The following is a 24,525-nucleotide window of genomic DNA, read 5'->3' on the forward strand; positions in this document are numbered from 1 at the left end:
CTCTCTCTCTCTCTCTCTCTCTCTCTCTCTCTCTCTCTCTCTCTCTCTCTCTCTCTCTCTCTCCTGTCATCTCATATCACCACCTGCTCATGTCACTTGCAAGTATAGCAAAGGCCCTTTGCTGGTAAGTCTATGCCCTGGTCGTCGCAGTTCAGGTCTTAGGGTCATGCTTGACCCGCCAGCCAACATGTCACAGATGCTGAATCGGGCCCCCGACATGGGCAACATGGCACGTATAGCCGTCTCAGCCCTTGGGAGCAGTCCAGCCAACCAGCAATCCCCAAGGCTCAGAAGGGACCGGTGTAGCCCGAATCATAGGGCAGGATGTTGCGCAGGGCAATACACGCTCAAATACAGCGGCCCTTCCGCGGCCTTCCCGCCTAGGCCTCTTGTAAAGTCATGGGCCCTTGGACAAGGGCCTGTACACGCAAAAATGCCCTACCGGGTAACGTCAAGAAACCCACCCCGCGGATGCGACGTCGGGGGCAACAGTCAAAAGCCGCTTCTAGCCTTGCCGGCTCTCTGGTCCCCTCTTTTTTTTGTCCCGGGGGCCTCTAGCTTGTCGGCCTGTCCACCCGGGGACACGGACGGGCACGACACAAGATACAGCACCACAAGAAGCTTTGCGCCCCTCCATTCCCCCCGAGATCAGTGGTGGATATACGCCCTCAGGCCGTACATGCACCACCTAGAGACTTAAACCCAACCCGCTGGAGGTGCGAGGCAAGGCGGCAAGTGGGGGCGCTGCCTTTGTGGCATCTCCAGCAAGACTAAATCGAGATGCTGTCACATGTGTTTTCCGGGCGGGTTGGACTGGTGTACAGAGGGGAAAATTAGGGGGAGAAGGAAAGTATACAGACCAATTCGGGACATGGGCTTATGGGAAGACAGGACAACAGCCCCCAGGTGGAGAACGACAAATAGGAGGCAAGCTATCCGTGCCGGTACACGTGTTTCGACTCTATCATACCGTAAAAACTGCCTGGATCTGGCCGAGACAGAAAGCAAAGCCTAGCCCTCCAATATGCCATGGCTCCATTCCCATCTAGGCCTGGGTACACACGCACCTACCCCACCCCACCCCCTGCCTCTTGTTCCCTCTCTTCCCGGCGCAACAGCGTCGGTGTGACGGTCGGCGGGTGACACGACCTGGTGGAGACTCGTGGGAACAACCCATCACCCACGAGTTGGGGGGCCGCGGCGCCCCGTGGCTTGCATATCGCCTTTTCCTGGGCTCACTTTGTTGCCACCTCGGTTCTGCAGCTGCGAGGGCTGGCTGTCCGACCTGGGGGGGGGACAGGAGCGGCGCCCTGGTTTCTTTCGTCCCCCGCGCCTCTCATGAAGCGGCCAGAAAACGGGAGGAAGTGTGGGTGACACACCAAACGTGGAGAAAGCGAGTGGACACGCAGTCTTTCCCTGCTAGTTCAGAATTCTCCTTTTTTCGTGCGTAACGATGGCGTGGCGTACGGTTGTTTTCTTTCTCTCCCTCTCCCATGCTTTCCGTCGGCTGGGCCTCTCTCTCTGCTGCCCCTTTGACACGGGGCCGGGAAGGATGTATGCAGGCCACTTGTCAAGAGAACCCGGGAGTGGGGACTCTGTGGTCGATATGGATGCCGCTTGCTGCACGTATCCGCGTTGCATATCTTTTTTATTTCTGTTCTACCTCCCTTGCCTCCGTAGGTTCCCCGTAATCACTCATCTCGGAGGCCGGCTGTCCAAAGCCCGGTAGTAAGAGATGGGGTGACAACCTGGTCACGCATGTTCCTTTGATTGGGCCTCTTCTCCTCTCTTGACTCTGGGGCTACACAAGGCAGCAAGATGGGCATGGTGATGATTCAGAGCCCGAGACATACAACACGAAGATCACGGGAGCAAGGTGAGGGGAGAAAGAAAAAAAAAGAGAGGGCGTGTCGAGCCAGAATTACGAAAGCGCAGCTGGGAACGGGTAACGGACGGGGAGGACAAGGGCTGATTCGAGCGCGCCCTGTGCCATGGCCCGTGAAGCCCCCGGCACGAGAACATATGTGTCCTCATGAAAATCAAGCGCCGAACCCATCAGGGCATGTCGTGACGATCACGAGCCCGGGCGCGTGAGCGGCGGTGACAGCTGTCCGTCGGAACAAGGCCTTCTCACCCACATGGGGCTATTGTTGGGACGATGGCGAGATGAGACGGGGAGGGCAAGCAGCAGCAGCAGCAGCAGCAGCAGCAGCAGCAGCAGCAACAACAATAACAGTAAGAAGCAGCAGCAACAGCAAGAAGCCTGCACTAAACAACGACCTATCGAACGGGCACCTATGGGCCAGCCAAAAGGGCCAGCCTCGTCCAGGCGGCCCCCAGTCCAACCTGACAATTTGCATTGTCCGACGCACGACGTGGAACCTCTGAGGCGATGAGATATCGAACAGCGGGCATGCTGAGGGGGTTTCTCGACCGGTCCGGCGGACTCTGCCGTCTGTCTAGAAGATCCCTGTCCCGCTCGTCGATCCGTGAACCCTGGATGGCCCCAGCAGGCAACAGTTGGCGGGACTATGAATGGGAAAGTGGGCGGGAGTGAAGGTGTGTAAGTGCGTCTGTTTTGTTCCTCCTCCCCCTAGAGCTCTGCATTCCGAAATCACCCCTTGGCTACTCACCTACCACCCCAGCCTAGCCATAGGAGACATGCCGGACGGAATGATGGAGCATGCCACGAGGCATGGCCCCCTTCACCCCCTGCTCCCATGCCCTCCCCCCGAACCGCGAGTTGCAAAATGGAAAGAAAGACCAGCAACCCTAGGAGCCACCGCCCCTCCTCCGCCGAACCTCCCAATGAAAAGGCAGCTGGTAATTAAACGGGCGCACCAGCAGAGCTCGTATCGGGGCCACCGCGTCGCACAGGAGAGGCGCCAGCGAGAGGGGTGTGGAAGGTGGAGAAAGCGAGGCCGTCGGCATCGTCACCAGCGGGGGAGTGTCGTTTTTTTTCTTCTCCTTACGGGTTATCTCTGCTTGGATGGCCCGCTCCGGGAAGCCGGGAATGGAAAGCCAGCAAAAGTCCGTCTGCTGCAATTTTAGCCCTCCTCCCTCCTTTTTCTCTCCCTCTCTCACATGTCGGCATCCGTAGATAGCCGTTCTGGAAGGACACACACACACGCGGCGGGAGGCTGCATAATTTTGAGAAGCAATAGAAGAGAAAACTGGAGCCGGTATCTGCTGGCGATGCGGATGGAAAGTGTGCAGTGAGCAGTGGCACCCTTGTGCGTATTCTCCCGTCTCCCGGAACGCAGCCCGGCCCCCAGGATTTGTAACCCTCCCTGGACCGTCGGGAGAGGTTGGGGACGCTTTTCGGCATCCATCCAAATCAGTCGCCTCGCAGGAGGCACATGGCGGATAATAAGAGTACAATCATGGGAGGAGGGGCGGACAGGGCTATCACGGCGTAACTACAACATTCTCGGGGGCGGTCGACCCCCTGAGTCCCGAGATGGTGGATCCATAAACAAAATAATGTAGCCACCAGACAGAAAGAAGGCTTGGCGAGAAGACGCTAGCCCCGTCTATGCCCAACGCCATGCAAGTCATCCCTAGCGCCGACCCCTGCGTCTATCCAGAACATGCGGCTATCCCTTTTTTCCATCGAGCAGCAGTCTGCTGTCGGATTCTCCGAGAACCATGTTGTCGAATGCAGGCATCCCATCCCTTACATGGCTGCCAGTACAGGAGAAGGGAACATGGTGGAAAAGGGTGGTGGTGGTAAACATACAACGGCAGCGTGCCTTGATCGACCGACCTGCCCTACTCGACTCAGCAGTCGGCGTGCCACATCGTCCGTCGTCACCTTACCCTCTGCATAATCCTCCCCCCTGGCTGCTGTGGTCCATGCCCCCGTCCGCTTCATGTCCGGTCCCGTCATGCAGACCGTGGGTCTCAACGCGGCCCGGGTAAATACTCGTCACAACGGCCGAGTGGTGACCCAGGGGAGGCGGTGGAACGCTGGGAGGAGAGGGGGGTGGGTGGGTGGGTGGATGGGTTTGTGTGCGTGTTGACAAACCCCTGCACAGACGGAGGAGAGAGCAAGAAGAAGCAATGATGCTCTGGCTAGCGTCGCTCAGCAGCGCGCACCGCTAGCTGCCGTTGTGGGTTCTTGTGTCGCCCTTGGTGGTGACGGCAGCAGCGGGCGCCGGACGGGTGGCGGCCCTGGAGAAGGCGCCGTAGACGCTCTGCTGGCCACTCGGAGCAATCTTGAGGCTTGAGAAGCCTGCCTCGGGTAGCCGTCGCCCCGCTTTGACACTTTCCAGCACCCTGGTTGATGCCATGTCAGGGCCTCTTGTTACAGCAACGAGAAGACGAGAGGGGAAAAGGGGGAGGTACGGTGACGCTGTGATACACAGTACACGGGCAGCCAGCAGGAACACGAGATGACTGGTCAGGAGACACGCCCCCCAGGGCCAGTGGTGTGAGAGGCAGACATGGTCAGAGAAACAAAAACTCACCAATGAACGTCGACGTACTTTATCCCGCAGCCCCTGGTGCGCAGAATCTCCCTCTCCAGCTTGCCGCCGGCGAGGCCGCGGCCGGCACCGACAGCCGCGGCCGGCGAGGCCGAGGCGGGGTGGCCGAGTATGACGTGGGTGACCTGGCGACGGCCCAGGTGGACCGTCATGCGCGCGCCGTTCTCGGCCAGCACGCGCTTGAGCCTGTGGTCCGAGGTGTGCGGGTGCGCGCTCCCGTTGACGTAGACGACCAGGCCGTCAAAGATGCCCCGGGGCCTGCCCCGCCTGTCCCGCCCCATGTCCTGCTCGCACGCCTCGTCCTCGGCCCTGCGCTGCGCCGCCAGCGCCTCCTCGGCCGTGGCGGCGCGGGCGCGGGACGGCGATGGCGGCGCGGACTGAACACCGTAGCCGAAGGGATCGGATACCGTTTTGCTGCTGCTGTTGCTGCTTATCCTCTGGGGCGCGGCGCGCTCTGTGCTTGCTGATGACGATGCTGGTTCCGGTGCTGATACTGATGTTGATAATGATGGTGGTTGTGGCAACCTTGGTACCGCAGCGGCAGAAGAAGCTCTGGGCGGTGCTACCAAGCCGGGCCGGCGGCGTTTGAGCTGCTGCTGCCCGTCCTTGGCAGTGGAGCCGCGCAGCATGCCGAGGACGCTGGTGGCGACGCGGGCGCGCACCTCGTCTGGCACAAGGGCGCCTATCCGCGGGTCATCAAAGTCCCTGCTGCCGGCGCCGACCGTGTCCGAGATGGGCTCGCCGCCGCCGTGGCCGGCGCGGAACTGGGAGCGCAGCTTGGCGGCGCGGCTGTCGCGCCAGCCCAGGGGCCCGGCCGTCTCGGCGCGCTGGTGGCCCAGCGACACGGCGTTCCAGGGGTCGAAGCGGCAGCCGTAGACGGGCTCAGCAGCCCTGTGCGAGCCCTGGGGCTGCGGCGGCCGGGGCCTCGGCCTGTCGTCGTCTGGGCCCGGCGGCATGGTTCTGGTGGGCAGGACGCGAGAAGGGACTGGAGCTAGGCCAGGAGCTGGGATGGTGTCCCCTGCGTCTGGGTGCTGGGGGTGCTGGGGATGCTGTGCTAGGGGTTGCTGTGCTAGGGGTTGCTGTGCTAGACCAGGGATGTGGCGTCTACGCTGGTCATCCGAAAAGGGCTGAAACGAAGCTACAGGCTGCAGTCTGCAATCTGCAACCCGTCGGCACTTTGTCAACGGGCGGTGGTGGCTGTGGGCGTGGATGAAGGATGAAGCCGGGCCTTGACCTTTTTTCTGTTGTTTGTTGTTTTGAGATCCACCATTTTGGGATCCATCAAAGTGCTCCAGTGCTGTGGCTCGAGTCTGGGCAAAGCAGTTGCTGCCGAGCGATTGCCCCATTGATCTGAGAATCTCACTGACCATCTAACGCCACCAAACAAACAACACCAGGCTGACCCTGCTGCCGCTGCATGTCATTTGTTTAGCCCAGTCTCAGTGCCGGGCCAATCAGCGCGTGCAGAGACACTACAACCCCGGGCTAGCGCCATTCCCAACACACCAACTACCTCGGTAGCTCGGTCGACACAGACCAGTCAACACAGACCCCGACTTCCTCACATTCCTCTCGCCGTGCTGTGCGACAAAGCACCGCGCCACGCTTACGACAAGCAGCAGCAGCAGAACAACCAAGAACTTGCTCCTGCCACGAGTCCGCCGACTACTAGCTACCTCCAACACACACTGCACCATGCTGTGCCATGGATGGCTGGCTACCGTCTATACAGCTGCGCGGGGGGCGGCCAGGCAGGTACAGGTCACATATGCATGCACATATATCTTCTTCTCAACCTTGTCGACCCACATAAACAGCCGTGCAAGCGCCGTATCACAACCGGGCGTCCCTCGACTGCTCGCCTCGCCTCGCACCGCCACCAGAAGCCCTTCTTCGTCTGGTTCGCTCCAGTGCGGTCCCATATCCCTCCTCCCAGTTGGGAGGCGATACAACACCACACGACAGGAGTTCGTAGTTAAAAAAAATATAAAAAAAAGGCTATCATGTTTCCCATCTTCGGTATACGAGCTCTGGGCTATGCAGCGGGCCTTTGTTTTTGTTCCCGAAGAGCCTAACTCTTCCGTAGCGTTCTTCCGTGGCGTCCGCGTACGTATCGGCACCACACTGGAGACGGACAGGGCAGTGCGTACAGATCTGACCGTCGGTGTGCCGACTTGAGAGCACCAGTCGAAACTGACCGTAGACCTCCCTTCCCCCAACAGCGCCCATCAGATGCATCAAGGCCCGGCTGTCAAGAGAGCGAAGAATACTAGCAGCCACCACATACACATGCGCCATGTCCTCAACGTCGAAACCCATTGGCGGGCAGACCAGCCCGACAGCCTTGTTTTGGTGACCCAAGTAAGAAGAGTCTAGCCGTGCCCAGGCGGCCCAATCGGGATATTATCATGAGACGGGGCTGCGGTGCCATGGTGTTTTGCTGGCCGCGCAGTCCTCACCGCATATCGGCCATGTAGGACGTGCATCACCATCAAGCAGGACGATGATGCAGACTCTTTTGTTAGGGAGAAGACCATGTCCTTTTCCGGCTCTCTTTGAATCCACACACACCCCCCTTCTTTGCCACAACCAATCTCCCTCCTCCACCGCCGCGGAAAGACAGCCGCCTTACGCATGCGTAACAGTGCACAGAGCCCCTCGGCCGAGACGAGTTGGTAGAATCAAGAAAGCTGATACCGAGTCTGGGAGCGGGGATGATCGTGCGCAGAAAGCAAGTTCCGTTACAGCCGCAATACACGCAACTCTCTGATCTTTTCCCAGCCATTTTCTCTTGTCCTTTTTCTCGGCCCTTGTGCCGGCAACCCTCCTCTTTAGGCTTAGTCCCTCATCTCTTACTCTCTACCTGCACATCTCTCGAGCAGGAGCTGACCAAAGCGCGGTTTGCCCCTGAATCCATGAGATGCCGACTGACTTTTGAACCTGCATGCTTGGGCTGTTGCCCCTCCCACGCAGACGCACCCCCCGAGCTGACGCGGTGCAGAGAAGATCCCCTCAACTTCGAAACCCGCCTATCCCACACACCCCCCAAAGCCCTCTCGCCGAGGTCTGCCCATCATCCAAGGTCACTCCCTGGGGGCGTTCCGAGGCCGGGAACCTCGCCCTGAATCCCCGAGGTTTCAACGGCAGCTTGCATGCAGAGGCAACAAACACATGTGACATGCATCGGGCACAGATGACACTCGGGGCTGCGGTGGTCTACTCGGTTGCCCCATGCCCCATGCCCCATGCCCCATGCCCCTTGCCCCTTGCTGCCGTCTGGCTTGTCGGCCCAGAAGGCCTAGATGCTTTGGACGGGCAGGGGAGGCGCAGAGCAGAACTCCGACTGCTGAGGGAAGCAGCATAAAGTACTTTCCGTCCAAAGGCATGGGGGGCGCGTCGGGGAACCCCCGCCGGGGGCTTCATGCAAGGTCTCGGTCCCAACTACTTGATGGGCCCCCCTCCCCCAAGGTTCCCCGTCTAGTCGATCGTCTTGACCGGCAAGCCCATCTCTCGGTACCGCTGCCGGGGGTCGCGCCATATCCCGCCACGGCGCGAACTATCGACGTACATTGTAAGAGCCCATGAACCAAAAACCGGACCATGGTGTTCCAGGGGAGCAGTACATGAAACTCTCTGTAGAAAGTCGCACATTCTGCCTTTGCGAAGCAGGAAGCACCACTGGGTATGCCTGCCCATGGTCCCTGGAGAACATCAGAGAAGTAAGAGGCAATGATGGGATGGGGAAGGACTCTGGGTATTGTCTAGGCTTTTCCATCCCTTTTGACTCGACTTGGGAGCGGGAGGCCCCCCGCCTCGGCATAACAAAAGGATAGCCTGAGCATAGCAAAAGGACAAGCAGCCCGCGGGTTATGCCGCTTTCCCGCTTGTGCCCCGGCCTCTGTCCGAGTCTCGGGGATGTTCGTGTGCATCCTCCCTTGCCCGAGCCTAGCGGAACCTTCCAGCACTCCTCTTGGTGGGAGATGTGTGAAGTGGCTGTGACTTTTTTCGTCTGTTCCGCGTAGAGAGCACCACGGCCACTCGTACACAGCATGGCGTGATCATCAGAACCCCGGAGTGGGAAAGGAGCACACGCACACGCACACGCGCATGCGCACGCATTGTGATACGCAACACTGAGTGCTCATCGTACACCTTCTTCATAGCATGCCCTCTTTCATCTTGCCAGGCTTTGATGCTGATGTCGCTCGCGGACTCTATCTAGTGGTCAACAAGCTACAAGACAGGAATGCTTCAACACACATAGGACTCGCAGAGAATAAACGAACTCAGTAGAACATATAGCTACTCGCCCGAGTATCACAGATTCCAAGCAGCCGATCCCCTGGGCAGCCATATCAGACACAGCAGGATGCAAAGAGCCATGTCGGCTGGCCAAAGTAGAGTGCGGGTGGCACATTCTACATATGCGAATCATCTGCGCATCCGTGGTGCCCGTCGTGCAAATGCAACCGTAGCACGCTGCAAGGAGCAACGGTACGGCAGCAGAGGAAGAAAGACGACGAATAGTAGCCCAACAAGTATGGGAAGGCGCAAAAGGAAGGGTCAAGGCGGTGGGGAAAACGTGGGCACAAGTCTGCCACGCTCTATACGAACTACTACTCCCTCTCTGGTTGCTTCCTGGTAACAGTCCGCACGTTTCTTTAGCACTGGCATCTCCTCCCACCCTTTTCCCTCTTCCGCGCCCTTGCGGCATGTACGACGCCCGCCGGCACATACATTCACATACACACACGCACACGCGCACCCGCGCATTGGCTTCATGTTGTATTACCGAGGGGTACGGTCCCTCCCCCTTATCAGGACGCACGAATGGCGGATATCACAGCTATGGCTGTAGGTAGCGCAGGAGGAAGATGGGGCTAGACGAATGGGAAGGGCAGCCGTAAAGTGGCCAGATAGCATGGCGATGTACTCGACACTATGTGCTCTCCTCCTTACTTGCCCAATTCCCGGGCTGACAAAAAGATAAACCGATGAGTGTGTATTCGAGAGACGCACGTAAGCAGGCCTGCCATGATAGCAGCACATTGGGATAGTGACGAGAGGGGTACTGATGTAGCACAAGCTCAAAGATACGGTGTGAAAGAGGATGTCCATCGTCTATCGTCCATCACCTGGGTGACACCACACCACCCTCGCATCACCCCCCTTTTTTGCCATCTTTTTTACACTCTACGTAGCTTAGTCCTGCCATCATGCCGGGTAGCCGCCGGTTTTGGTATGCACCGCGCCGTAATGGGATTGCATGCAGCCAGGCGACAGGCGGGAATGATGCCTTCATCAACCCCGACCATTTATTTCCTCTTTGCATTGTCAGCCAGGCAAGGGATGAGGGGAGGAGAAACCCCTCATAAGCACCAGAAAGAGGGGGAGTGCGGGCAGGCGGGCAGGCATGCTAGCTCGCCACCTTGGCCGGCTGGCAACCTCCAGGCTATTGCTTGATCGAGGTGGATGGTTCCGTGGCGCCATTATGCCAGCGGGAAAGGGGAGGCAGGCAGGTCATGTTGTTTTCCTTAGAGCTTTCCGCATACATTGGTGAAAGTACCCATGTCTAGAGGCAGGTTATCTGGGTATCACAGGCAGGGCCGTCCGTCCACCTCCCTGCCTCTTTGACTCAAACGAGGCCTCGGGAGACGAGAGCCCGGAGCCAGGGATGGATGGGGTCCTGGCCAGCCCATTTCCCCCCTCCCTCCCCTAGCCACCCTCCTCCACCCACTCTGGCCAAGCCGGCGGGCCCACGGCTGGCGACCCGTCCCCCGAGGCCAACAACCTTGGGCCCGGCGTAGCGCTTCCAGGCGAGACAGACATGCGCAGTCAAGCACGGGGCCAGACAAGAAATGGGTTGTGGGCAGCGGGCTAAGGCAGCCTCCCGCGATTTTAGATATATGTGGGCTGCACGTCCGGGGAGGGGGTGGACGCGCATGTAATGTAATGTGTGGACGCATGGCTACAGCATGTGGCTGCAGATGACATGAACAAAGGGAAATAGCACAAGTCTGTATGTTTCTTTTTTTTTTTTCGCCACTTGCCCAGCATTCCCCGGGGACCTCGTGCGTCTAGAAGCTGAAGGGGAGCCACGATATGCGGGCGTAGGCATGCGTGGGTACCTAGGGCGTGACGGCGGGGGAGGAGGATGGAAGCGAGCCATGCTGCACCGCAAGGTTGCAGGCGAGGCTCCCTCCCATCTGACATCTGATACACCCATCTGCGAGGCAGGAGAAGAGGAGAAGCCGAGACGGCCTGGGGGCTGGAGGATACTTGACGTAATAGCCAAAAAAAAAATGCAGGTTCTAAACCTCGCAAGCGCAAGCGCAAAGCCAATTCAATAAAGGGAAGCGACGCAAAGATACATCCATCGTGGGTGGCGTATTTGACTACTGGTACTAGTAAAAAAAAAAGCACGCAAGGCGGAAAAAAAAAAACATGCAGCGAATCCGCGGAACATAAAAAAAAAGCTTTCCCGCCGGACCAATGTATGACGCCGACTGCATCCTCCATCTTCTGTACATATTCGTACATGAAAAGCCGCTACTGTCGCTATGCAGCCCGTCCCGATGCCTGCAGGAGTCGAGGCAGGGCTTCGCCGCACCGCCCGCCCGGCTCTGGACTGGGCCTGGCTGGCTGGCTGGCTGACTGACTGGGAGTCCCGGCGGATCGAAAAGCTCGGGGGCGGGCGGGCAAGCAAGGAGGAGGCCGGCAGCTGTCTGCAATGCAAGGCAGAGAGACACACAAGAACCACATATACACGCACATCTCCATCGATCGGCCTTGCTAGCGCTTGCATCTGCTCTTTGTTCTGCTTCCCCGCCGGGGGCTGGGCTGAGAGGAGGGGGAACGAGAGTGAGAGAGGGAGGGGTGGTGGTTCGGCAGGATGAGCAAGCCTAGGGGGGCCAGGGGGGCAAGACAAAAGACTGGAGGACGGAGATGCCGGGACATCCATCAATGTCACCAGAAATCGAAGGCCACCCAAGACCAGCCAGACACGATAGGTAGTCACAGAAAGGTCGGAAGCCGCACAGACCCCGGCCCACTCTTCTTCCGATACGTCGCCCTCTTTCTTTCTTCTCAGTCTCTCTTCCTTGCAATCCAGCTCCTGTTGAATCGTTCTCGCCAGGAGGGCTGTGCCGACTCGCCTAACGGCCTTGGAGGAGAGGAGAGGAGAGGGGAGAGGGGGGGAGGATCACGGCTCATTTGTTCGTCGGCACCAACGACCTGGCAGGGAGACACTTGGCAGCTCTCTAGGGAGGGCAGGCTTTGGGTTGGATTGGGAAATATCATAATAATAAACCGTGGCGGTAATAATAACAATAAAATTATAAAATGACAAAAAAAAAGAAGAAAAAAAGAGAGGCGGTTGGCCAACAAAACAATTCTTCCTGGCACGGACGCGGGCGGGGTTGCCGGTCGATCCACAGTGAGGCCGAAGGGGGGAAGCAGCGACCCAGCCAGCCATCCAGCCGAGCAATCACGTTTGGGAAAGTCGCTCGTCGCCCGCTGTCCGACTCCCCCTCCTCCTCTACTGAATCCGCGAATCAAGGAGCCTCGGGAGCCATCCACACTTGGGGTGCGCTGGCCGTCCGTTGGGAGGGCGGGGGGGTTTCTTGACCAGCCACTCCCCGATCCTGCTCCCTTGTAGTTTATCACAGTTGCAGTTACCGGTCGGCGGAAAGGGGCCTTGCCAGGTATGGATGTACCGTGGATATTGGTCCACGAGAGACTTTGGGCGGTCGCCAAAGACGGCCTGCCGCTGACTGGGTGGACAAGACGACGAGGGAAAAAGAAATGGGGTGGATAAGCAGAAAAGGGAAAGACGAGTCGAGCCGCCCGTTTAGGCTGCGTCATTGGCTGGAATATCAGAAGCCAAAAACGGTTCTTGGACAAGCCCATGTTTCCTTTTTTTTGGGTTTTCCTCTTCCTTCCGCGCCTTGCCAGTTCTGTTTGTCATGGTGGCGTTTCCGAGACGCGGTCAAGGAAGAAGAGAAGAAAAACATACCGAGATAAAAAAGACAAAAGCACTGTTTCTGGCGTTTCTCGTTTCTAACAAGGTGGTGGCTAATCAAGGGGAAGGGGGGAGGGGTGGTGTTAGCCACAAAGAAGTAGCGGTGAACGAGGACCCTAAGCCTGAAAGAGTGGTACATGGATATCACTCAATCGCTGGATGGCGTCTCAACGTTCACAGTGTGCAGCACTCGTGTTCTCTCTTTTTTCTTTTCTTTTTTCTCTCTCTATTTTTCTCTTCGGTTCAAGAAACGAAAAAGAAAAAAAGAAAAAAAAAGGATCACGTAACCCCTGCCCAAGTCAGCCAGCCAGGGGAGCCAGCACGCCCACTCGGCGAAATCCCCAACAGCTCAATGGGGTAGGTAAACGCGGGTTTGGCGTGTGCCATCATCGCTCTGTCTCCCTCGTACGCACATAGCCGCAGGTAATAACACGGACGGCTACAACAATATCACTTGCCCATCCAAACCTTCCCTCGACTGGGTCCCCAAGCAGCAAAAGGCAAGCCACAAAATATGCAGGATACATAGGCGGTAGGTGGGCAGGTACCTACATACACACGCACAGCGGAGCAAGCAGAGCTCCATCCGTCCGTCCCATTGGCCGGGGAGAGCAAAAGATTCCCCCCATTAGTTTGCAACCTAATACGACGTCAAAAGACACGACACCGGGCTCTGGGCGCCAGCAAAGGCGGTCGGCGGCCGAACGCGGTCTGGCCTGTTGTTGACTTGTGGGGAGCGGGAAGGCAAATATTGCCTCGCGCAGCGCAGATGAGGCTTGCTTTGCCATGGATCTCGACCGCATCCATTTTTTATTTATTTTTTATTTTTCATTCTTCCGTCGGTGGATCAAAAAAAGGCCAGCGAATAACCCCCTAAGTGGTAGGTATTGCCTGCCTGCCTATCGGTTGAGAGAGCTCTCTCCACTTTCTCGTGGTGGTTGCCCTGCCTGCCCCAAGGGAAAAGAACGCTGGCGCCACAAACTGGGACCTCCACCCACGCGCAATAACACCACGACAACACACAGGCAGCACACACACGAGCCAAGGAGCGGCCAGCTCTTCCTGACGTCTTGGTCCCCGCTCGTCCGCCCCACCACACCTCTGGGAAGTGGCGTGCGCGAGAATCATCAGTCCTTGGGGGGAGCTCTGGCCACCGCCCATGTCAATTTGAAGGCGGAAAACGGTCCGCTCATGCAGCCAGCCCATCTGACGAATGAGGGCCCGGGAAGCGAAGCTCTTCAGGATACGGCTAAGGATGATTTGCATGACAGGATTTCCACTCACACTCTCTGCGCGCCGTCCTCGCGGAGATGCTGAGAGTGGGAAAAACACACACGCATCCCCAAGCAAGGGTAGGCGCCCATGTCAAAAGAGGAAATAAACAATAAAAAAAAAGGAAAGTAGAAACGCGCCCATTTTTCTCTCTTTTAGTGAGTGAGGCATCTCACCCTCCCGCACACACACACAGGCGCGACAATGAGCCCAAATGACGGCGCCGGGATGGGCCCCAACACCGCATCCGCATTGGCTCGGCTCGGCCTGGGAAGGAAAAAGATGATTGCGAAAGAATCGAAGTGTTGGCGCAAGGGCAGCCTACCGATCAAAATAGATTGTGGTTGTGGGTTCGAGACGTGGTTCGCGTTGATTGGGTTGAATCCGGCGCGGCGTTTAACCCCCTCTCTTTCCCTTTTGGACAGAAAGGGGGGGCTCGACTCTGGGCCAGCAAGGCCACCGGTCGCCGTGGGTGGTTGGTGCGGATCTCCCGACAGGGGTGGACATGGAACCCCCGACGGCCCCGATGGGCGCCGAATAGGCCTCGGGCCCGCTTCTGTCAGCGTGTGTGTGTATGTGTTGTTGTCGTTCGCTTCGCGCCCCCGTATTCCTTGCTAGGCCAGGCCTGGCTGGCGAAACATTTGGGGCAAGCCTCAAAATACGACCAATTGGCATCAACTTGTTGGGAGAGTGTGGCTTACCGAGAGGAACGACGCCATATACGTTTTGGTCGATGCCGGCCGACATTTGACTGACTGACTTTGGTCTTCCGGCGGTTGGCAAAGAATGAAAAAAAAAAAAAAAATAACCGTCGAGGATCCCCTTGCTAGCTGGCCCGGCTGTTGTGCACAGTGCGCGCGCGAATACCGCCCGCAACGGCTTCTCTGGGAGGGGAGAGGTCGGCGCGGGCCTGTGCGTCCCAAGCTGAGAAGTTTCCGTTTACCGAAACCACGGCCCTGCTGAATGCCTGTCAAAACTGTCCGGCCATGTCAAAACGCTCGGACGTGCTCGCTCGGCTCGGCAAGGCGCAGATGGTAAGGGAGAGGGCGTTCCAGATAGACAAGGTGGGCAGCATTGTGCACACACACACTCTCTCTCTCGACACGATATCAGAACCCCCTCAAGTCCACGAACCAAAGAAACGAACCGTATTTAAACGGGGTTTGACATGACCTTGATCTTGTTTCATTTACTTTCCTGGTAAGTGGCGGATCAGCGATGAAGCTGTGACTCGCCAGGCATAGTGCCGGAATCCGCACGTGTCAAATGATATATTTGCCGTCTTTGCTTCTTCAATCTCACGCGAACTCTCGAATCGGCAATCCATCAAAGCCCCAGCCTTCCCATCCACCATTCCCGCTCCCTCAATGCGGGCTTATCTGGTGTGGAGCACCGGCGAGGGGGGGGGGGGGGGGGCGGCGAACAGAAAAGAAAAGCTGGGGGGCTGGGCCATGTGGGCGGAGGTGAGGAGACGAGAGAAGGGCAGCCCGCACGGCCCAGCCTATCAGTGGGGGCTACCCGCCGCCGCCGCCGCCGCCGCGTGCACAGGGGACCCACCGGCAGGGAAAAGAGGCGCGCGTGCAAGGGGGGCGATGGAAGCTTGGTCCTTAAAACTGGGGCGTACTGTGCGTGTCCCCTCCCTCAGCCGACGACGACGACAAGGAGAGAGGCCCCTTGTCGCCTGAGTTGGCCAATCCGAGGTCTTCTTGGCCGGCGAGCGCAAGAGAAATGCCTCATCATCGGACTGGACCGGTCGTTTGCTGTCAGACCAGCTGGCAGGACGTGGTAGGGGGAGGGGGCTCTGGATAGATTGGCTGCAATCTATCTCGCTCTTCTTTAGCTCTGATCCCAAGGGTTCGTTGGAGATGCCCCTTGGCGGTGTCAGCCAACGTCGGCAGTGCAAAGATGGGCAGCAGGGCAACGCGGGGCCGTGATTGGCCCGGCGCAAGGCAACCAATAATCAAAAACGGAACAAGGAGAGGTAGGTTGGCGGCGCACCCAGCGCATAGCCGCTGTGCATGAGCGCCCGCGCGCATGCCGCGCCGCCACCAGGCCCCAGAACCCTGCTAAGAGGTGATGCAGGGACCTGGGACCTGCTTGCAGTCTTTTTTCTTTCTTTTCTTTTTTTTTAGGGCCAATGTTCGCACGCGGCGTCGAGCCGGGCTGCACCAGTGCAAGGCACGCGCGAGATAACCGCAGCCTACCACCACCACCTGCGTCCGCCCACTGACAGGACAACCCCGCCCTGCGCCTCGGGAACGAGCAAGGTGGCGGGTCCCCAGAAAAAAAAAAAAGAAAAGAGTCACGATGCTTTGAGTTTCACCACGAGGGGGGCGGAAAGATAAAGGAAAAGGGAAAAAAGGAGGGCGTGTCGCTAGCTGAACTTGGCCGGAGGAGCTATGCCCCCCTGCAAACCTTTCATCCCACCGAGATGACTGTGGAAAATTGTAGTCATCTCTTTGGGGTTGTTGGACGCGGCCTCCTCTCGATCGTCGTCGTGAGCCACATCCCACATCCGCCCTCTCCACCTGGCTTCCGAGCCAGCCCCCCCTTGCGTGGGAAATGGCAAATAAGGATGTGTCGGGCTTGATAGGCTGCCCTGGCTGCAAGACACATTTGCCCCAAGAGATTTCATCACCCGTTTCCTGTACGACATTTTCGATGCTACGGGGGTCCTGGCCGGGGCCAGCTGGCTATAGCGTCTCATGCGGAAAATGGGAAGCGGCGCGGCGGACGAGCAAGGAGGGGTGGTGGTTGATGCTCTGCCCTTTGTCAAGGGCCGCCGAGATGGAAGCGAGAGGGCGTGACGGTGACCCTGGCTGCCCCAGGGGAGGGGAAATAGAGAGGCGAGCCGAGGCATCAAACCAATTTGTGAAACTACATGGGGGCGTCCAGCTCAGCGGGGGGGTGCAAGGCACGAAGGTGATGATGTTGGTGGCAGGAAAGGACCGGGCAACGTTGAAATAGACAATGTAGGGCGGGCATGCACGACGTGCATGATGATGGGGATCGCCGAGGGAGGGGGAGGAGGTTTGGCGTCGCCTGGCAGACGGATGTCGTGCATGAAAAAAAAAAAAAAAAAAAAAGATGAGGCTCAAAGGGGACACGCGACATACAGGAGGCAGCAAGGCAAGGCAAGGCGAGGCAGGACAGGGCAGCATACCATGCCGGCAAGCAACGCGCGCATGCAGAGGAAGGGGAAATGCAGTTCCCGTCCCTCCACCCATGCCATGCACACACATACACACACACACACATACGCTCCATCGAGTGGTACCTAAGTATCCAGGCACTGTAGCTACCCCGTGCCTGGGGCACAGTCCTTTTGACCTGTCACGAGAACGCCCGGCGATGACCCGCGCCGCCACCTGGACTAGGCTGCGCCATGAGGACAGAATCAAGAGCTCTGTATGGCTAGCTCGAGGGGGCCGAAGGAAACAAGGCAAATTTCAAATTTCGGGTCATCACCGCAGTCTGCTGCTCCCTTTGGGGCTTTTTTCCGTCCAGGGAGACAACATTCGGTCAAACAGCCGCAATCAAACCAGGCGCCATGATAAAATACGAAAAAAGAAGGAAAAAAGGTAGATCGCGGCTCTTCGGACGTCGCAATGGATACATAGCCATCCTCGGTTGGGAATATCGCGCGTGGCAGGGGTGGCGGCGGCGATGGCGGCGGGGGATGGATGGCAGGGCAGGGCAGGGCAGAGCAGGGGCAAGGGCAGGGGAGCGAGCAGCAAAGGATGAGCAAAAAAAATAAAAATTGCACACTGTGACGTTTTCGCGCGCCATGCACAGCACCCAGCCAGCCCAAATATCATATGTCAATCCTCGCTAAGGCGACTCAATATCTCCAAACGGGTCGCTCGAACTTGCTTTTTTTCTCCCCACGAGTAAAGAGCTGGTGCATCGTGTTTCAATCCCACACCCCCTCCTGATTGGCGATCGGCCAACAAAGTGAGACAAGACATCAGCTCCGTGTAAGCGGCTGCCACGCCGTAAGGGTGGTGATGGTGGACAAATAATAATAAAAAAGTCAAGGGTGCGTCCAAAGGCCCTGGGGCTCAGCCAACACCCACCCCCCGCGGCACGAGTGGCTGGAACGAAGCTTGATGAAATATCGAAGAAGGCTTGTTTTATGTTTTGTTCTCTCTTTAGCCTTGCCACACGCCTAGGCAAACCTGCCAGCCACTAGCGGGCCCCCTTTTTTTTTTTCCAGCTTCAGCCAAGGTTGGTGGTGTCCAAGTGTCAGCGGGCGAGGCCTTTCCATAACCGACCGACCACGTTGTGCTGCCCTATTCGTGAGATCCCCGACTTCCTTTCCTCCCTTTGGATCAAATCTGGAACCCGTTGGTCGCCCGCCCGCCACGCCACACACTTCTTTTTGTCTAGGTGGGTGAGAAGGGGGTGGGAAATTCCCGCCTTGGCAGCTCTCGTATGTCCTGTCCCTTGCGTCTCTTTGCCGCTGCCCACAAGGGGAAGAAAAAGAAGAAAAAAAAACGATTGCACGCTCGGGCCCTTCTCCCATCCCTCTTCTTCTCTCCGGCTAATCGTCACCGCCAAAACGCCGACCGGTGAGCCGGGATGTGGTGAGGCTAAGGGCTGTTTGCTTGTCAGCCAGGGATTGTCCAGTCTTGACCGCTCCTTCCGAACACGATGGAAGCGGGGGTGGGTGGTGGTCAGGGCGGCAACCGGGTTTTTTTGGGGGGTGGTGGTTTGCCGCCAATTTTGCGCAAAACTCTCCAAAATAGAAAACACGGGAGCGAACAATGGAGAGAGAAAAACCCCCAGCCTTGCATTACGGCAAAGGTGCATCCCACAAAATGTTTGTCCCAAGATTGGCGTCATTTTCTCTCCGCTTTTCTCCCCAAGCTGCAGCAGACCGCATGCATTCGATGTGTGCGTGTGTGCGTGCGTGCGTGTGTGGTGTGTGTGTGTGCCCTTCCTGTATGTGTGTGGTGCGAGCCCGCGTTTGTGTGTGTGGTGCGAGTGCGAGTGTGAGTGGGTGCAGTGGTTAAGGTGTCCCGGCATCTTGCATTTCGGAGCCCGCCGCCGCCAGTCGTGCGCCGGCATCCCTCCCTCTCCCCCCCCATTTCTCCCCACCCCCACTGGCGACCCAAATGTGTGCTGTGCGCGCGAAGTCGACAAGGAGGGAGGGTACGGACGGACGGGCCACCTGGGAACCAGGCTGGAGAACCCCCCTGGCCGTTGAAATGGCGCAGGCTGATTGCGGCACAGCCGCGCATGCAAGCGACAAAAAAAAAAACCACCATCCCCGCTTCCTTCTCCCCCCATCTGACCAGCACCTGATATCTATCGCCTCTTTTTTTCCTTCCCACCCTTTGCCAGGCAGGGGTCTTTGTTTTTGGCCGACTCTCTGGCCCTCGGCAGTTGCGCCCGTCTGTGCCTCTGAGGAGCATCTCGTGACAAAATATAAACCGAGAGGATGAGAAATGGATCGCTGACAGCCACCCCCGGACAAAAATAAAAATAAAAGTTCCAAACGGGAATGGAGGGTGGCGACGGGTAAAATCGTCCTCGCATAAGCCCGCCGCCTAGCGGGCTTTTTTTTCTTTCTTTCTTTTTTCCTGTTCACCATTCCAATGGCGCCTGGATCCGTCCGCCCGAGTCGGCCATTGGTCGTCTGGGATGGCGGCAATTGCCGAAGGCGTGCCCATGGCTTCATGTGCAAACCCGGCTGGGCCAGCTGCAACTCCAGGGAACACGCCACCAGAAAGCAAGTTGGGAAGATCGGGAAAAAATAATTGGAAGAGAAATAAAGTGCTCGGGTCCGAATAAGAAAAAAAAAAAAGTCCAGACGACGGCCATCGGAGGTCGACGATGACGAGTCTCCAGACCCAAAGCACCATGGAGCAGCAGGAACGACAGTGCGTCTGATCTTGGAACTCCCAGTCACTCCAGTCTCTTGTTTGAGTGAAACGGATTGGAGGGCCTGCCATGGCGGTCTGTGCTTATTTTTTCATCCCCTAGGTCAGTGTAAGCTCGGGGGCTCCTTCAGACGGAGCCGATATTGTCGACGAGGCATATTCTCAATGTTCAACGCCGTTTCTGGCTGGTGGTTGTCACAAACACACAAGCCTCCCTTCTTCGTTGGTTGCAGAACCGGAGGGGCGGTCTGATGGTACCAACAGTGTCTCAGGCCCTCCCCAATAAGCCAGGGTGGTTCACTAGGGTGGTTTGAACCACCAACCTAGCCTTGTGGGCTTCTGCCGTATCGATGCAGAGGTGAAGGAGGCAGGCAGCATACAGGAGTACCTATACCTCTAGGTATACCTCTAGGTAGGCATTATATGGAGCCGCTTGGTGACTGGACAGATGCAGAACCCCAACGGCCCAGCCAGGGCCACGGCTGCTGCGACTTTCCCATCCATGCCGCTCCCGAGCATAGGCGGGCGGTGCAAGGCGGCAGCAGCATGTTACAGCAACGCGCGCGCACATCCGAGACCACCGCATCGCATCGTAGCCCAGCCCGTTCTTATTCAGTGGGCCGCCCTCGCAAGGGATGAGGGGTTGGACCACCGCCGATACGCCATCTGCATGTACGAGGAGGACATGCCTACCTAGGTAGGCACCTAGGTAGGCAGTAGGCACACAAATTGCCCCGGGAACGTTAAAAGGGTTGCAGTGCAGTGCCTACGGCTTCCGTATTCTGGCGTAACGCATGGCGCTGGCGTGTGCCCGCCGCGCACTCTGCATGCGTTTCTGAAGGCGACTGCATCGCCCTCTGCCGATCATGTGAGCGCCGGCTGTTGTTGCTTTTGCTTTTTTGTTGCTTCTCTTTACTTTTCAATTTTTCCCCCTGACAGCCAGTGGCTGGCATCCATTCGAGATGGAGCGTGGCAAACGCCGACACAGTGCGTGGCTTGAATGTGGCGCTTTGACAGAATCGTCTGTCCGATTTTGCTTGTGAGTGTGGGCACGAACACACCTCATCACGACCACTACCAAGTCCGTGGGAAAATGATAGACTGTTGAAGGTTCAATGCCCCAACCCCAGGTCCCAAACCAACGAAACGCCCAACTGTTGCGGTTAGCACCAACCTGCCAGATCTGAGCACGTACCCGCTTCCACAGAAACTTGCACGGCGCAGGCGGCCCCCCGGACGGACTAGCCGGCGCTCGACATGGTTGACAACGCAGTGGTCGTGTACCGGGCCTGCAGCAGCTCTGGCCTCATCCTCGCCGGGAAACAGAAAGGAAGAAGAGGGGGGGCCAAGACAAGCCTGTGGGGATGCAGAGGATGGGAAAGGTGTGGTGGCGGCTAGTGAAGGAGAAAAAGAAAGAAGAAAAAAAAAGTCGGCCCTTGGCCTCGCCAAAGTCGAGCTCGTCCACGCACCGCGAACCACGACATCCCTACCCACATATCCCCTCCCCACCCACACCTGCAAGTCTCTTGTGGCTTGTAGCGGGCAGTGGGCTCCTCTGTTTTTGTTTTGTGGTGCTACCCATGCACATACATACGTGGAGGCATGGGTCTTGCATGCGGCCCTACTGCACCTACAACGCAGACCCTGCCCGAGCGGCGTGAGCGCATGCATTGGCTGCCGTCCCGCTTGGACATCCGCGGTTGTTGCAGCGAAAGAGAGGCAGCGAAAAAAAAAAGGGTAGAGAGACAAGACACGAAAGACGGCTCCGACGAGCGGCGGCAGAAGCTGCTCGCTTCATGCATCCCCCAATCATGGACCACCCCCCCGGCGGAGCAGTGCGTCTGCATCCGGAGCCTTGGGTGGTAGTTGGGTAGGTAGGCATGGGGACAGGGCGGATGGGCTGCGGCGAAGGAGGGAAAAGACGAAGCAGACACGATGAGAGGCATGGGCCCATCCGTGTGCGATTTTTGACATGCACCATCTCCTGGGATAGGTGAGCAGGACGCAACAGGGCCAGATTCTGGGGCGAGCGGCAGGCGCCACTGGCCGCACACAAAGTAGGTAGGTATGTGTGTGTGTGTGTGTATGTGCCAAGGATAAGCAAAAAAAAACAACGGTCTGTAGCAGATGTGCACGTATACAGTGGCACTGCACTCATGGAGGAGGTGCGGGAAAGCAACCACCTCGAGCAGGCCATGCGTCTGTGACGAAGAGACCAGCGTGCTCATACACATCGCCGCCGGTGGAGTCGAGAGGGGGGGGTCCTGCATGTCTCTGGACATGTTCGTGTACGAACCATGTTCCCCGGGGCCTGCTCTGCCCACCATCCGATGGGCCACGACCGGTCCAGAAGGCTTAGATAATACGGCTTCGGGGGCTGCGTCGTGCAAAAGGGTGGTGTGGTCTTTTCCTGGTGGCTGCTGCGAGGCGGTATGTGTTGTGCCTCGCTCGCGGACTGGTGAACCCGGACCTACCAAGAAGGGGAAAAAAGGAGGAAATATTGACTGGCGGCGGTAATTCAGAAAAAGACCCCCTCAACAACAAGTCCATCTGTTTGAGAATGGGTCGCCCGCGCGGGGGTGCCGCGATACTCGCTGGCTCCCTGTCCATCTTCCCAAGCGCCCCCCTGCTTCCCGAGTGAGCAGGCCACTATTTTCCATATTAATCCACTCTATTGGGCGCCTCAACTATAGGAGGGGTTCTGATATGGCTCGGCAGTGAGCGGCGAGTGGTCGGCGGCAGCAGCAGGAGCAGGAGCAGCAGCGCATCATGCTGCGCTGTACGGCAGCCATTCCCGGGACAGCCTGGCTGCCAATGAATGTGGTCCTGTCGATCCGCTCGCCTGCCACGTGGAGCTTGGATAGATATTCTACAGGCGGATAGACTGGGCTACCAACAGAACATTCGGTGGCCATACATAAGGAATCGCAAGACAAAAAAAAGAAATTTGCCAATCAGGCGCTCGAGCAGATGCAATGCTACTCGGGCTGAGCACCGTCTTGCAGCTGCGGTGAGGAGGTAGGTAGGCGTCAAGACAGCAGCAGCAGATGGCGGGTTGAGGCATAGAAGATAGGCCGACGTTGAATGGAAGCTTGAGCACAGTGTGATTTTGGCCTCTCTTGCCCGCCGTTCCATGTTACGGAGCAAGACAGCTCTGAGCCCGGCAAGTGGCGTCGGCACACAAGAGAGACAATATCCACACAGCGCGGCCCATATAGAAACCACAAGGCAGCCGGTCAGCCAAATGAAAATGGCACAAATATATCGACATAAAGCACAATCAGACACAGCAGTCTCCCATCGCCGGGGGAGGAGGAGGGGGAAGGGGCTGTTTCTGGAGACATGGTCTGTCTGGGGGGCTGCCCTGTTACTGCTACATCGGCCAGGTCGGGAACGACGACGATCAGGCCCCAAGCATGGCTCCGGCCGAGTCGGCCACTGTGCTCGCTCGCTGCAGGCATGAAAAAAAAAAAAAAGAAAAAGAAGGCCCAGAAACTCCAGAGCGCTCCATTCTTCCCGTGGCCTGTGGCGTGTGCGCGTAGCCTGCACGGCCGTGTCGCGCACGCGCGCGCTGGGGCGCTGGGTTCGGGGCCCCCTGGCAAAACTTACCCCGATCTCCGCCATCTACACTACATTATGCGATGGGCGGCAAGCGGGCTCTCTTGGGGGATTTTCGATCCGTCCGAAATGTCAAGCTAGCTAGCTCCACTCCGCTTTGGAGCGAGCAAAGTGGCCCTGCCACCGATTATGTTCCCTCCCTCTCCCAGCCGTTCGCTTTTGCTGGCCCGCTGCCGGGGGGCGCAGCCCTTGAACTGGGCCTGGACCTGGGCCTGGCACAGCACACCACCACCGCCTATCCCCCCCCCCTGCCTCTAATTCGACCCCCTCTCTTTTGCTTACCGGCGAGCGCGGCGGGCGCGCTAGGTACCTCGTTCGCACGCGCACATGCCCGGGATGTGCATGTGTTGCACAATCCTGCCCAAAGTCCCCTTCTTCGCCGAAGAGAGGAAGGAGAAAGAGCGTGAGCTAGAAGGAGCAGGAAGGCGAGGGAGCGCATATCAGACGAAGCACGAGTTCGTGTGGCCGGTGCTTGGCGGCACCCACTGGGCCGAGTGGGAAGCCCCCCACAGGCTCCTTCGTAATCCGGCGTCTGAACGCTCATCTGCCAATATCGAGACGGTTGTGACCTGTGCGGTAGTGCGCCACCCGAAGAACAGGACTCTTGGTCCATTTGCTATCTGAGCAGCGCGCGAGCACTGCCCAAGTCAAACGGCGGCCCATAGCAGAATGAGCGCGCGCCCACTGATGGCCAGATCTGATGGCTTGCGTGCTTGCCTCTCTCTCCCTCCCCTCGACCTCTCCAGAGCTCGACTCTGACATTATGCAACCCCAAAAGGCCAGCAAGGATCTCGGCTTCACGGTGGAGCCGAGCGCCCGCCCTTGATAAGAGGGCACCAACCATGCTTGGTTGCCAGCCCACCAATCGCAATGCGCCGTAAATCCAACCCACCGACACGTGCTAGATACACTGTGCAGCCCGGCGCAGCCCGTGCTATGCTGCCACCGAAAGCCCTGTCGCCGTCCATCGGTCCATCGGTCCTTGCCTCGCCGGGCACGTCTTTTTTTTTTTTTTTTTTTTTTTTTTTAGTGCGGAGACTAGCAAACCGGTGCAATTGAGGGTTGAGTGAACCAACTAGCCTATCCATCTAGAGGATACAGGCAAGTACCGCGTAATGTTCAACAAACCCACACCCTCGGCGCGGGCGTTAGGGCACGCAGACGACGTAAACCGGCTGGCGAATCCCAGGCTTTGGGCGACCAAGGGGAAGCAAACAGTAAAGGTTGACTGACTTGGTCGCTT

General features: G+C 58.0%; 4 protein-coding genes across 4 annotated transcripts; 1 reads left to right on the forward strand and 3 right to left on the reverse strand.

The window, feature by feature from the left end:
• Positions 1-4,100: 4,100 nt before the first annotated feature.
• GGTG_00795 (hypothetical protein) lies at positions 4,101-5,443 on the reverse strand (the record flags this gene model as incomplete). Its single annotated transcript, XM_009218546.1, has 2 exons — positions 4,101-4,278; positions 4,470-5,443. The coding sequence occupies 2 exons, from the start codon at positions 5,441-5,443 to the stop codon at positions 4,101-4,103; spliced, it is 1,152 nt and encodes a 383-aa protein (XP_009216810.1).
• A 1,045-nt stretch (positions 5,444-6,488) lies between these two features.
• On the reverse strand, positions 6,489-7,272 carry GGTG_00796 (hypothetical protein; the record flags this gene model as incomplete). The annotated part of the gene is made up of 2 exons (XM_009218547.1): positions 6,489-6,859; positions 7,059-7,272. The coding sequence occupies 2 exons, from the start codon at positions 7,270-7,272 to the stop codon at positions 6,489-6,491; spliced, it is 585 nt and encodes a 194-aa protein (XP_009216811.1).
• A 5,064-nt stretch (positions 7,273-12,336) lies between these two features.
• Positions 12,337-14,378, reverse strand: GGTG_00797 (hypothetical protein; the record flags this gene model as incomplete). Its single annotated transcript, XM_009218548.1, has 4 exons — positions 13,544-14,378; positions 13,064-13,147; positions 12,502-12,560; positions 12,337-12,341 (listed from the first exon to the last, which is right to left on the reverse strand). The coding sequence occupies exons 1-4, from the start codon at positions 13,771-13,773 to the stop codon at positions 12,337-12,339; spliced, it is 378 nt and encodes a 125-aa protein (XP_009216812.1). The 5' UTR covers positions 13,774-14,378.
• Positions 14,379-19,094: 4,716 nt separating this feature from the next.
• On the forward strand, positions 19,095-20,361 carry GGTG_00798 (hypothetical protein; the record flags this gene model as incomplete). Its single annotated transcript, XM_009218549.1, has 1 exon — positions 19,095-20,361. The coding sequence occupies exon 1, from the start codon at positions 20,113-20,115 to the stop codon at positions 20,359-20,361; it is 249 nt and encodes an 82-aa protein (XP_009216813.1). The 5' UTR covers positions 19,095-20,112.
• Between the last annotated feature and the right edge of the window lie 4,164 nt (positions 20,362-24,525).

This window comes from Gaeumannomyces tritici, assembly GCF_000145635.1.
Source record: "Gaeumannomyces tritici R3-111a-1 unplaced genomic scaffold supercont2.1, whole genome shotgun sequence".
NCBI classification, from domain to species: Eukaryota; Fungi; Ascomycota; class Sordariomycetes; order Magnaporthales; family Magnaporthaceae; genus Gaeumannomyces; species Gaeumannomyces tritici.